Below are 15,106 nucleotides of genomic sequence, written 5' to 3' on the forward strand. Positions count from 1 at the left end.
TTGTTTTTATTCTAGGTGATCATTTAGAGAAAACTTCTCATCTTTCCCCTCCCATCTGATGAGATTGGTCGATGAACAGATCAGCTATGTCTTATACTCCAGGAATTGGTGGTGACCCAGCCCAGTTGGCTCAACGCATCTCTTCTAATATCCAGAAGATCACACAATGTTGTAAGTTAGAATTTGCAAAATTTTTTTTTTGGAATTCACTTAAAACATTTATTATTAACTTAAACACCAAAAAGGGGGAACATTTCCCTTTACGCAGAAGAATACAAAAAGAAGATTCTCCATTTACAATAGAATACATTCTACACATTACTTTTGAAATAGTCCTGCTTATCTGTGCTTCCTTCTAATGTCCTTCTGTTCTATATATTAAAAACATTTAATGGCTTTGTTTTTGGCATCACTATAGATAACTCCCCTGACCTCCTCAACCCCTTCTCCCCATTATTCAAATCCAATGCAAAACCAAGAGAAAGAAAGGAAAAAAAAAGTATTTGTGGCAAATGATTATAGTCAAGCAAAATTAATCTATATGTAACGGCCGTGACCAAAAAATGTATGTCTTTTTCCGTACTATGTCAAAAGGTAGTTAACATATTTCATCACATGTCTTCTGGAAACATGGTTATTGCATTGATAAAAGTTAACACTGCAAAGTGGTTTTCCCTCACACTGTTGCTTTCCTCATATAAAGTGTTCTATTTACTTTACTTTGCATTAGTTCCTACCACCTAGGATTCTTCGACATTTCCTCATGTCATTTTTTATGGTTCAGTAGTAATATTCCAGGCTTCATCTTTAAAATGCTGTCCATTTTGTTTTCAATTGCTAACCACATAGAAAGAGATTCAGAGGAGGATAACAAATGATTGAGAGGATGGTATCGTGTAGCATGTGAAAAAATACTAAAATATCTGTTACACACACTTGAAAAATAAAATCTGAGGAAGGGATACAAATGCATAGATATCAATTGTGAAAGGTCTGGATGGAATGAATATGGAATATACTCAATATCATAATTTTTTAATTATAAGCTTCCCTTCAAAAGAAGTAAGTTTAGGACAAATGCAATGAAATATTCCTTTAGGATATAGTATGCATTTGAAATGCGTTATACTGAGAATTAGGTGAGTTTGTGAGTTATACTACATACATTGTGTGAGTTATACTAAGAATGTATGATGAGTTTGAAGGAACATTTTAATGAACTCATGGATCATAGATATGTAAGGTTATTAGAAGGAAGTAAACATATTTATATAATTATGTCTATTTATCAACCTTGATGTTAATGTAAGACAAGGTTCCCACTAAACTATTCCTTGGCAATACTGCCAGAAAGTAATAATAATAATAATATTGATGATGATGATGATGATAGCTAGCATGTAGCACTTACTATGTGCCAGGCACTGTACTGAATGCTTTTCAATTACCGTCTCATTCGGTCCTCATAACAACCCTGGGATGTAGGTGCTATTATTATCACCATTTTGTAGATGAGGAAACTGAAGCAACTAGAGTTTAAGTGACTTGTTCAGGGTCACACAGCTAGTGTGTCTGAGGCCAGATTTTATCTTGTGTCCCTGACATTGGAGTGATTCAATAGAACATTTTGATATTCTTAAGAGTAGTTTTAGTATCATTTTACAACTTCTATATGTCTGTAAACCTACACATATATCTGTATATTCATATATGCATACATATATATGGAAAAATAAAATCCAGCAACCATTAAGAACATACTACTGTGTGCTGGGAATATGAAAGTCCCTGCCCCTTTGAAGCTTATACCCTATTAGGGTAGATAGGATACATATAACTACAATGTAGGATAAATGCCTAATGGAGGTACCATGTGAGGTGAGGTCCAACGGGCCTCAAGAACAAATCAGCAGAGGGAAAAAAAGGCAGGAAAGGAGCATTACCGACAGACGTGTTCAGGGGAAGCTTTCCTGGAGGAAATGGCATTTAAATGGGCTTAAAAGGATGAGCAGAAAGTCAAGAGGTGCAGTGGAGGAAGAAAGGGCATTGCAAGCATAGAGAATAACAGAAACAGGGCCACAAAGGTAAGGAAATATGGAATACGTACCAGGTATGAGGAGTACTCCTATTTAGCTGGAAGTACTATGCAAGAAGATTGGAAAGACTAGGCAGTATCAGATTGTCAATCACCTTAAACCCCAAGTTTATGAAGTATGAAAGTAATCCTGTAGGACGCAAGGAATCAAGGAAAGGTTGTGAACAGAGGAGTAATGCATTCATACCTCTTCATAAGGAAGACAAACCAACATGAAGGATGGTTGGAAAGGAAAGAGAGTGTATGGACAATGGCCAATTAGAAAGATACAGTTTTCCCTTCTACATCATGACTTTGCCCATCGTGCTTTCAGTATATCAAGGGTCAGCATAAGAAATTAAATAGCAATTTTGGGGGGGTGTTTTACAGAAGCTGCAGATGATCCATGAAGTGTATCAGATAACACAGAAAATGTTTAGAAACTCAGAAATGCATAAAATATATGTATAGTATTATATATCAACCCAGATTTTACAATAAGGTACTGCGAACACCCCATAAAAGAATAAAAAAATCAGACTTCTTCTCTAGTGTGAAAGGAAGGCTAAAATATTTTACAGGGATTTTCCAGATTGAGAGGGTGCCATGCCCCTACTCCTTCCTCCCCCCCCCCCAACTCTGTGATGTGGAAGGGATCACTGTATTGTAATATTCCTGTCAGGCCATAAAGAGGGACTATACTAGGGTGATGATAATGAAATAGAGAAGAGACAAATATAAGGATTATTGCATAAGGAAAATCAATAGGATTTGGTAGCAAATAAGATATGACAGGTAAGAGAAAAGCTTTCAAGCAGGTCAGTAGGGAATTGGGTAAGTAATGTTGCCATTTACACAATAAAGTAATTAGGCTTAAGAAGGGGGTGGGGGTTGGTGCAGGGAGGTGCAGAAATAGGTTCTGTATTCCCTTGTAATTGGAAATTATAGTGAAATATCCAGTAGGCAGGATGTCCTGTCAGCAATATGAGATTTGAGTTTGGTGCTAGAATAGAGAGGCCAAAGCTAGTGCAGTAGCTCAGGAATTTTTTTTAGGAGGTGATAAATAAAGATGTTGGTGCAAAGGAGTTTGCCAAGTGAGATAGTGGGGAGACAAGAGAGATAGAGGGAATCACTGAATATTAGATTTGAGGACCTCCAAGATCATCTAGTTCAGTGAATCATAAGTATTTATTAAGCACCTACTATGTTCCAGGCACTGTGCTAAGTGCTGGGAATATAAAGAAAGGTTAAGAACAAAACAAGACAAAAACAATCTTTGCTTTTAGGAAGATCACGCCTGACAAAAGAGGTAATGGGGATGGGGTACTATGTACAGGATAAATTGGAGATAATCACAGAGGGAAGGCAAGTGGGTGATAAGTGTTTAGTAAGTGGTTATTATATGCTAGGCACTATGCTAAGCCTTCCAAGGCACTAGCATTAGCAGGAATTAGGAAAGCTTGTAAAAGGGAGAGTTTTAGCTAGGACTTGAGTTGTAAGGGACCTCAGGGGCCAGCTGATCCAACTCATACATAAACAGAATCCCAAGGCAAAGAACCCTGCAAAGCATGCATCTGGTAGAGTTAGGAAAAGGAAAAGGAGTAAACCAGACAAAGAAGTAGCAGTTAAAGAGATAGGAGAACTGGATGTGGTGATATCTTCTGAAGCCAAGAGAAAAGAAAATATCCAGATGGGTGGGATATTCAACAGTACCAAATGATAGAGAAGTTGATATGGATGAATATTGAAAAGAAGTCCTTGGATTTGGCATTAATTGGGTCATTTAGTAACTGAGATTAAGTGATTAAGGAAATAGTATGGAATAGAGGATTCGTGTGTAGACAGCTTTTAAGAAATTAAGATGCATGTGGAAAATGGAGAACCAAGAGAAGATGGGTTGATAATTTTTTAAAAAACCACACTATTTATTAAGTGCCAGGCACTCTGTTAAGTGTTAGGAATACAAAAGAAGACAAAATACAGTCCCTTTCTCAAAGAGCCTACAGTCTAATGGGAGAGACAACATACATACAAACAAATACAAAGCAGGCTATATACAGGATAAATAGGAAATAAAAGGGAAAGCAATGGAATTAAGAGGGGTTAGGGAAAGCTTCCTATAGAAGGTGGGATTTTAGTTGGGACTCAGGAAGTCAGGGAGGTCAGTAGTTGGAGCAGAGAGAAAGGAGAGCATTCTAGGCATGGGAGGGAACCAGAGAAAAAGCCCAGAACCAAGAGGTTCTTGCTCATGGTGGATGGGGTAGAACAGTCAAAAGAAGGCTTTTCAGGGTTGGGGAGACCTGAACACATTTATATATCATAGGAAAGTGAATGAAATGAAATGAAATAGAATGAAAATGTCTGAGAGAGAAGGAGTAGTTTTTGGAGCAAATTCCTGGAGGTTGTAGGAGGGGATTGTAATGATCACTATGATAATCACTCATATTTAAGTATTATACAGCTCTTAGGTGGTATGGGCTAAGGCTAAGCTTAAAGTTAAAGCCTAATTTAGTGATAAGTAGAGACTGGAAAAAAATGAAGAGAATGCGTGGTAGAGAAATATGCGAGGGGATTGAGTTAACTTTTCTGATAGCCTCTTTCATTTTAGTGAAATAGGAGGCTAGGACACTAGCTTTGGATTTTAGAGTAAGGCTAAGGTATGTGGGGGGTGGGAAGGCAGGGTGCTGGGGCAGCTAGGTGGCTCAGTGGACAGAGCATTCATTCTGGAGTCAGGAAGACCTGAGTTTAAATCTGGCCCCAGACACTTATTAGCTGTGTGACTCTGTGTAAGTCACTTTGCCTTGTTTGCCTCAGTTTCCCCGTCTGTAAAATGAGCTGGAGAAGGAAATGGCAAACCACTTCAATATCTTTGCAAAGAAAACCCCAAATGGGGTCATGAAGAATCAGACATGACTGAAAAATAACTGAGCGACACAGTTGGAGGCATCAACAGACGAGAGCTCTTGAGCCATCTCAATGGGCAATCATTCAGGATAAGAATTTAACAAGAGTATACTAGTTTCTGCTAGTAAGGTTTGGGGATTTAAATGATATGTTAATTCCTAGAGACTGAAATAGCATTTTTGAGTTCTCTAGAATACTCATTAAAGGTTACTTTAGTAGGTGGAAAGAGTTAATATACTTACTTCCTGATTATCTATTCACGTGTAGGTTTCATATTACCAAAGAATGATTTCTAAAGATGATGACCCTCAACTTGGTGAACAATATTAGCTTTTGCCATGCTTCTGTGATTTAGATGAGATAATGGATGTATTTAATAGAGCAGTTAGTACTTTTGGTGACTGCAGAGACATAAACATAGGCTGCTTAGGATAAGTAGGAAAAGACTTGGTCCTATTCAGGCCCCTTTCTCGTTGTGTTGTGTATTACAGGGGGACCAACCTCTCAGTTGGACTGTCTTAATAGTGTCCTGACTGCTCTCTATCCCTTTGGTTACTCTCTCTCCAATCCATCTTCCACAAAGCTGCTAAAATGATCTTTCCAAGGACAAGTTTGTCCATATTATTCTCCTGTCACAAAACCTTCCACAGTACTGCATATGGGATCAAATGCACCTTCTTTGTCTGACACATAAGGCTCTTGAAAATCTTACTTTTCCAGACTTTTTTCATATCATACCCTTCCCAAACTTTCTTCTAAATGAAGGTGACTTTTGTTGCCTGAACTTGATATTATTGTTACCTGCTTTTGTGCGTTTACACAAGCCATCCGTGATGGCTGCAGTGCCCCCTTTCATCTCTCCCTACCAGAATCCTTATCTTCCTTTCAAGTCTAGTTGCCATCTCTCTGAAGCCTTTGTTAAACTCCTAAGTTAGTTGTGCTCTTTCCTCCTTCAGTTTTCCTTGTACTGTATTTATTTGTGCAAATGTTACATTTCTCCAGCAGAATATAAGCTTGTCAAGCATAAGAACTTTTTTCTTTTTCTGATTTTGTTATTCTTAGAATCTAACCCAGTACCTTACATAGAGAAACCATTTGATAAATATTTGTGGACCTGAATTTACAGTCTGTGTTCTGGCCCTGATTTCATCCCCTCTTTCCACCCTTCAGTCTAGTCTAGTAGATGATGGTAGAGAAATATCTTCCTTATACTTTCCATTCTATTCTTTAGCAATAGAAATAACTGCTTCAGTTATTTTGATATTTGCTTATTTTGATATTGGGGTAGGATATCATTTTTATTATTTAGCTGTAATATATTGGAATTTAGTGGTGAGGCCCAAATCATGTGGGGAAAAAAAGGGAAGCCAACTGGAATTCCCAAGTGTGGTATTTCTTTATTGGTGGAAAAATGACTATATTGGGAGGGAGAATTCCCAATTCAGGAATTCCCAGAGAGAAAATTTGTGTTCTCCTAGGAAGTATGATATAAGATGAGATTATTAAAGAAAGCACTTGGGTATATGAAATATGTTGGAATTGAATTGAAATATGTTGGAATTGTGTATGGGGCAGGTCCTAGAAAGGAGCATATTTGGAGTTTTCTCATTAAATAATGATTCATAAGGGAGAGAGTTAATTGGGTGGTAATTATGTTTCTAGGAAGATATTTGCCATCGTGCTTATCACTATAATCACTATGTAAGAGGCTTATGACTTCGAAAACCTAGAATTTGAAGAAAGATAACTGTTAGACTCCTGAAATTGAAACTAACTGAAATTAACATAAAATGGATGAAATGCTATAGAAACAACCCCATCCTGAGGGATTGGTTTGTGAGTATATTCTTGGTGATAAGATTATGGCAAATTCTAAAGCTCATAATTTTAAGATAAGTTATGAACTGCCTGGTGTGATAATGGTACAAGCCCCATACTATTTTTGATTTCTGCTCCCTGGGAAGCGGAGGCTGGTAGATTGCTTGAGCTCCATAATTCAGAGCTGCAGTGGGCCAAAGGCAATCCAGTGTCCATGCTAAATCAAGCACCAGTATGGTGAGTCTCTGGCAGTGGAGGCCAACAGGATTGCCTGAGGAGATGGGAACCTGCCACAGTAAAAAACTGAACAAGTCAAACTCAGCTTACCTATCATCTCAGGGAGCCCCAGTCTCAAAAAAAAAAAAAAGAAAAGAAAAAAAAATTGGCAAAAGATAAGATGTAATCTCATTAATTATAACCTTAGTCTTGGCTAAGATCATACCACTGATGATTTTCAAGAAGTCTAGAGTAAACATAACTCCAGATTGTAAGGACTGATCTGCAGTGGAAAGGAAATCAGAAATGAGTGGATTTCCTTCCATTGAATTACTTTGTAGATACTGTGTACTATATGGCTTAACACCTAAATATATTTACTGTTATATGTTTCTCAGTCTACTATTTCCTTCTTCTGTTACCTTGGATAAGTGACTTGATCTTTTGAGGGCCTTAATTGTCTCATATATAAAATGAGGGATTGTGACTCAATGATTCCTAAGGTCCCTGCCAGCTCTACATCCTGTAATTCAGAGGGAAGAGTGCTCCAATTCTGTTCAATAGAACTGGTAATCCAATCAATTCACACACATCTATTAAGTGCCTACTAAGTGGCTGGTACCATGCTAGTTCCTTCCCCTTAAGGAACTTACACATCAACATACCTAGAGTTTTCAGTCCTTTTTCAATGGTGTCCAACTCTTTGTGACTCCCTTTCAGGGTTTTCTTGGCAGAGATACTGGAGTGGTTTACCATTTCCTTCTCTAGCTCATTTTCACAGATGAGGAAACAGATGAGGCAAACAGGGTTAAGTGGCTTGCCCAGGGTCACACAGCTAGTAAGCATCTGTAGCCAGATTCGATTCTAGTCCTGGCATTCTATCCACTGTGCCACCTAGCTGCCTATACCTAGAGTTACAGGAGGGCTATTCAGCAGATTACCTATCTCAATGAAAATGTAACATCCATTATAACTTGGTTCTAACTCTGTATTCCCCAAAGCAAACTTCTGTCCTACTTTGGTTTCCTGAGTAGACCAAAGTACTAGTGACTGGTACAGCAGATAAACTCTTTTAGCCTCAGTTTTCCCATTTGTAAAATGAGTATAAGAACCAGATTAACCACCTCACAGAGTTTTTGTGAGAATCAAATGAACTAACATGCAAAATGCCACGACAACCTCAAATCATTAAATAAGTGGTAATTGTTGTTATTATCATCTCCATCGTACATTAGCATTCTGGGTAACAAATCTGTCTTTTATGAGTTTGCTTAGCATCATTCAGTCCCCACCCCTCATACCCTCACTCCCACCCTGCCCAGAGCCTGTTCACTGACTAGTGAAGTGGAAAAAGCAAGTTTCTGAACCAGTGAAGATGAACAGTTTCAGAACTGTCTTTAAGCCACCAAAGCCCAAATATCCTGTGAGATACACCCGGAGCCACAAGAGAGATTTCTCTCTTATTTACCACCTCTCAATTACAACATGTACCAGAGCTGAGTCTGTGAAGGAGGCTTAGATAAGTCTTTCAGTTATCACTTATTAATTGATTATTGTGTGCCAAAGCACTGTGCTTTTTGCTGGAGTATAGTAAGTAGTCGAACATGTGGCATAAATTCAGTGCAGAAACCTTGTGGAAATGAAAGACAGAAGTGTGAACTTTCACTTCACTTTCTGGGGAAAAAAATCCTAATAGCACTTTCTGTGTTTGAATAATGAATACCTCAGAACTTTTAAAGTGCCTCCTTCATAAGGTATCTTCTGAGCCCTTGTGAATTAACAGTCTTATAAAAGAAAGTTGAAGAGAAAATGGCATTTGGATGTTATTTATCCTTATAATGAACTCTTGGTTGGAGATGTGAATCAAAGAATTTTAATGGGAAGGGGTTTCTAAAGCCATCTAATCCATCCTGGACTGATCAAAAATCCTTTCCATGATATCCCCAAAGGGCCATCCAACCTCTGTTTGTAGACATCAAGTGGAGGGCAACCCACCCCTCCTGAGGGGGCTCAGTGGAGGGGGAACCCACCCCCTACTGAGAAGGATCATTCCAATGAATTATTATTAAGCTTTTCCTTGAGCCAAACTTGCCTAATTCTACTATATGGGACAGAAAACCTCTTAGTCCTTTAAGTATCATATAGAGTTTTGATGAACTCCAACTCAGTCATTTTAAATATTATAGTTAGACCAATTAACTTTTCATATTCTTTTTAGTAGGCATATGACAACTGGTATCATTTTTCTCAAGTTTCTGTCCACTCTGGTTTATGTAGAAGTAATAGTGTAGTTAGGCTGCATGGGGATAAATCAGCAGAGCTTCTGTCCAAGAATATTAGATTTTTGGGTTTCTTGGACACTGAAACCTGAAGAAATAGCATGTATAATACCTGTTGTGTACAAAGCACAAGGCAGATAATACTCTCTGTCTATGTCTCCCTCCCCTCTTTCTTTCCTTCCTTCTTTCCTCCCTCTCTCCCTCCTTCCCTTCCTTTTTCCTTTCTTTTTTCCTTTCTTCTCCTGAAGGTGGATGCTGAAAGAGAGAAAAAACAAAGTGGCTATATACTGGAATTCTTGTGAACTGAACAAAATACATAATATAGATTGTATGCAGGAGGATTTCAGCATGTAGAATATTGGAGATCATCTGATCATCTCTTGTGAAACTTGATAATGTTCTACTGCTTCACATAGTGAAGTCATTAAAGTATTGCTGTAGAGTGTGATGCTTAAAAAAAAAAACCACTTTAGTTCAAGTGATAAAACATATCTCCCAACCCTCCTTTTTCACTTCTGCTTTGTAATCTGCTTTGGCTTCAACTATTTTTAGTGTTTTAAAAACAATTTTTGGTTGTCATCTTGGGAAGGCTAAAAGTTAATAATAAATATCTACATTTCTAAATGGTGTTGAACATATATTTTACCTTTCACATATTTTTTCTTGTGGATTGCAGACATCTAATGAATTGAAATGGTCTTCCAACATTAGGATGACCAGTTGTCATGGGCCTATTAGTTAGGATGACTAGGCCCACTTAGCATTAAAATACTAGTCAGTATTTCTATATATTGCTTAGCCAATATTAAAATATATATATCATCCTTATAAATCTGAGATGTAAGATTAGCACATAAAGGGATTAACATGTAGCTACTGTGTCCATAAGACTACAGAGCAAGTTCAGAAACTAATTGAGCTGCTTTAAAACTGTAGTTGTTCTTTCTTTCCTTCCTTTTTTCTTTTTTTCTTCCTTTATATAAATTTTTTTTAAAACTCCTATTTGAAGAGGGAACATGTCTTTCACTCCATATTTGCACAAAAAAAGCTCAGGTCACCAGATTCTCATAATATTAACAAAACAAAACCACACAAAAAACACAACTGAACCTATTCCCCCTCCCTCCTAGAAAAGTTGGTGAAACTTCATATGTACCATAGAGGTGGAGTTGTTTATCCTTGGGTAGGTCAGTAATAAAAAGTGGGAGAGAGGTGGTTAGGTAAAGGATTTTGAAAAAATATACTACTTCCTTCCGAATAACCTACCTTGGATGTTACTTCTGAAAATACTGGTTGGATTTTTAAATCTCCTTTGGGAAGGAGCAGTAATTAATTAAACAGCTTCATTGGCTCAATGGGTAGGATTTTCTTCATGACTAATAACAGGTGCTGGTTCAGATCAGTGATAGGCATGAAAATAAATTTCTTAACATAGGTAATATAAACCACTCCCTCTCCCCAATTTTCCCTTTAGATTATAGTCTCGACCTAGCTTTATAGGCTTTATCTCCCACAAGAGTGAACTAGTTGGGCTGGTGTGGGGGTGGGAATCTCCAGTCATCCTAATCTATATCTTGCCACTGGACCCAGATGGCTCTGGAGGAGAAACTGAGGCTGGTTACTTTGCACAGCCCTTCCTCACTTAAATTCAATTTACTTGCAAACTATGGCATCACCTTTATGATGTCTTGGTCCTCTTTGAGAACAAAGAACAAATAGCAACAACAACAACCCAGAAGGGTGGCAGAATCTTTCATTCACGGGATCAAAGAGGACCATAAATTTAGAGCTGGAAAGAACCTTGGAGTCCATTTAGTCATACCCCCTCATTTTATAGGTGAGAAAACTGGGGCCTACGGAGGTATATTGTTTTGTTCAACATCCTACAAGTACTCAAAGGCCAGATTTAAACCTGGGTCCTCCAAGGAACTTTGTTATTTTAAGTTGTTAAAAAGCATTTAACCTTGACGGTGAAAAAACTCTGGGTTCTTATTCTTAAATGAAAAGGTTGAGCTGAATAATTTCTAAGCCTTCCAGCTCTGAGATTCTGATTCAATTCAGCAAACATTTATTGTCTCCTATGTTGAAGGCACTATACTGGGATTGTAGAGATGAAAACAAAATCAAGGAGAGTACATTCTACTGGCAGGAAGAGAGAATGCAACATACAAAAATTAATGAATCTGTGGTAATTTGAGGAGGGGGAAAGCATTCCAAAGTCCATCCTGTTCATGAAGAGTATTAACTGTCATAAGTTATTGAATTGTCGGAGAGGAGAGTTTTACCTTAGATGTTTTATAATTTCTCTAAAAACTGAATTGTTTTTTTAACTGAGGCATTTGTTATGTAGGTGCATATTGCTTTACAGAATTGACTTATTCTTTTGAAATTTATTTTTTTTTAATTAAGAAAAAATCTATTTTCTCTTCCTTCTACCTTTCCTCTCCCCACTGGGGGGAGGAAAAAAAAAGACAACCTTGTAACAAATATACATAGTAAGCAAAACTAATTCCCTCATTAGCAAAATCCAAAAATATCGTCTCAGTTTGTATCCTGAGTCCATCACCTCTCTATCAGAAGACGAAATAGACCTATTCTTGTGAAGCAGTGAAGTATAAGCAGTCGTATGTTTGAGTTGAATCACATCTTAACTATATTAGCAGACATATTATTTATAAATGCATTTAATTCTTTCATTAATTTTTTTACTTCGACAGATAAACAATGGGGTAAGTATTCTCACTGTTTGGTAGCTCTTGAACTCTTTTCACTCTCACCATGACTTAAATTCATTCCTGTACTTGCCTGTCTTCTTTATGTGGTGCCTGCACTATAGCAAGAGCGTCCTAATTGATTTCTCATCCCCATTTTCTCCTTTCTCTAAGTCGTCCTCTCATAACTGTCAAAATGATATCCCCAACTTTGTATTCCTAAAGCATAGGTCTGACCAAGTCATTCCCTTGTTCAAGAATTTCCATTAGTTTCCTTATGCTTCTAGAATAAAATACAAATTCTTTTATATCACATTTAAAACCAAACTCTATTTGCTTTTCTTTGTATATGTTGCTTCCTCCAAGAGAATGTAAGCTCCTTGAGATCAGGGACAGTTTCAGTTCTCTCTTTCTATCCTTCACACCTGGCATAGTATCTGGAATGCAGCAGGTGCTTATTAAATACTTATTGAAGGACTAAAACAGGCAACCATAAAAAATGGCCCTCAGTCTCTTAGGGTTCTTTAATAGTCTTGCAGTTATGGTAGTGTTATTGAGAAAGTGTGGGCGCCAGGATGCTAAGAACTACTGGGTTCTTAGATCATCTACAGCCGTTGGTTTAATGATTGCTACTTGCAATGTGCATTTTTGTCTAGTGGTTAAGGAATTGATTCACCAAGAACCAAGATTAGTAGAAAGACATGAGACAAGAATCATGAAGGATAAGAATAAATGGATTGGTAGTATTCTACATAAATTGAAGTGGGTATGATGAGACCAAGGTTTCACTGATATGTTGACATGTTAACTTTTATAAAATACTCAAATTTAATGGGGAGATATACAATAACATGGAATATATTTTTTTTGTTTGTCTGATTTGTTCATTGTATCTCAAATGCAACAGCAAATTGATAATAAGATTCAGTTTGTAGATTTCACGATGGGCTAAAGAGCTCATTTATACTGAGAGAGTACCAGTAGAATTTGACTTCCAATTATCCTGATTCCCTGTTATTTGCTTAGTTAGTTCAATGTCTTTTAATCAGTGTAATACACCTCAAAACAATGGCTCTTATCTTAATTCTGTGAAAAATTTAAAGTGAAAGTGGTGATCTGATTTTTTAGCAAATTGGATATTTCATCAAATGACTTAAATGGAGTATTTAAGAGTGATTTTCTATAAATGTGCCTTATACTTTAGGTTCTTCAGAAATTGCTTACAGCTCAGCATTATGAGCTGTTCTTAATGCAATTTTAATTTCACTGCGATAATGAGATGGTTTTTTTTTTATTTAAAATGCCAGTTACATACTTTCTATGTTGGATTTGCAAGGCAATCTGATTACACATTTCAAAATGACAGTGCCTTTTTCCTCTTAAAAAGTGATGGGAGAAGAAAGTCTAATTGTACCTCAATCTAGTTTTATATACTGATTTAATTTTAGACTTAAAAAATTTTACAACCTCCCCACCCCAGCAAGGAAAAAACAAAAAACAAAATTATCTCTACCTCATCAGAGCTATTTTCTTGTGCTACTCTCCAACTCTGGTGAGCTATCCACTTCGTTTCTTTGAAAATTCTAGGTTATTGTTTCCCAAGCCATTTTGGCTCTGGAACATATTTTTTTTCAGCTTAAAAAAACATTTACAGGACTTATAGATACTTGTCTAAAGAGTATGGAATGTGCCTTGGAATAGAGGGGGTAGTGAAGAAAATTTGAAACTATGGAAAAAAGAAAGTTTATCCTGAGCAAAAATGGTGTATGCAGTAAACACTTTGATGTACGCATAATTTCTACATTTATTATTTTAGAGGGGAAAGATTTCATTCACATAGTTTTCTCATGGAGCCACAATTCGCATTGTTCAGAGACACCTGGGTGATAGAGTGGGTAGAGTATTGGATTGGGTGTTAGGAAAACCTGAGTTTGAATTCTGCCTTAGGTATTTCTTACCTGTGTGTACCTGGCCCAGTAATTAAGCTATCAGCTTCCATTTTCTCACCTGAAAAAAATGGGGATATTAATAATTCTTACCTCATAGGGGAGTTATTAGTAGGATCAAATGAGATAATATGTAAAGTACTTTGCAAATCTTAAAGCTCTATATAAATGTTAGTTATATAATTCCTACTATTGTTCAACAATACAAGGGTTTTATAGAATGAAGTTTAGGAAGCATTGTTCTAGTGAATTAAGAGAACTTCCTTTGTCCTGTGATTGGCTTGATCATGTCTCATGGAATTTAAAAAATACATTTATCTGGGCTTATCAATCATTAGGTAGAGAAACTTTTAAAAATTATCTGAATTTGGATTATATTACTAAATCTAAACTGTAACTCCATGTGAATATATATAAACAAATGTTTGGGTTTTAAACAACTCAGGAAGCTTTCATACAAAATAGAGATTAAATGTCACATAACAGTATCACAGGGTCTTTGCATCATTAATTTAGAGCTGGAAGGGACCTTAAAGGCCATCTAGCCTAAGCTTCTCAATTTCACAGATGAGGAAACTGAGATCCCAAAAGGCTAAAAGATTTGTCCGAGGTCACATAGCTAACAAATATTAGAAGTGAGATTTGAACTTAGGTGCTTTGTTTCTCAGGCTAGCATTACTTCCATAGCCACGTGCTGTGCCTTGAGGATGATGGTGCTTCAGATACTTGGAGACTTGTTTTGTGGAGGAGGGACTATACTTGTTATGCTTGGTTTCAGTGAGCAAAATTGAGACCAGTAGGTAGGAGTTTTTACAGCAATTGATTTAGGCTGAAGGCCAGGAAAAACTTCCAATTGTAATTATTCCAAAGTGGTATCTGTAGCCTTGGGAGGTAATTGGGATGTGACAGATGGTATTCTTGTTCAGGTACAGGTTGGACCAGATGAACTCTTAGTTCCCTTCCAGCTCATAGATTTTGTAAGCTATGGAAGGCATTTTAAACAAACTGGATGGCATATGGTCAGCCTCTGAAGCTGGATGGAGAAGGTCATAAGGGCACTAAGTGTGTTGATGCTTGGCAGAAGCAGACAGTACTGAAGAATAGTAGTCAGGCAAAAGGGATGTGTATAATTAGTAAGTGGCCATGCTTGGGAATTTA

The 15,106-nt window shown here is 37.1% G+C and overlaps 1 protein-coding gene across 1 annotated transcript in view; it reads left to right on the plus strand.

Moving 5' to 3' along the window:
* STX7 (syntaxin 7) overlaps window positions 1-15,106 on the plus strand; it is a 58,280-nt gene that overhangs the window by 10,072 nt on the left and 33,102 nt on the right. Inside the window, exon 2 of the mRNA XM_036768573.1 lies at window positions 16-171. Within this exon, the coding sequence (XP_036624468.1) occupies window positions 72-171 (100 nt within the window). The 5' untranslated portion in view covers window positions 16-71. The remainder of the gene's footprint in view (window positions 1-15; window positions 172-15,106) is intronic.

Source organism: Trichosurus vulpecula, chromosome 7, assembly GCF_011100635.1.
Source record: "Trichosurus vulpecula isolate mTriVul1 chromosome 7, mTriVul1.pri, whole genome shotgun sequence".
In the NCBI taxonomy this organism is placed as follows: domain Eukaryota; kingdom Metazoa; phylum Chordata; class Mammalia; order Diprotodontia; family Phalangeridae; genus Trichosurus; species Trichosurus vulpecula.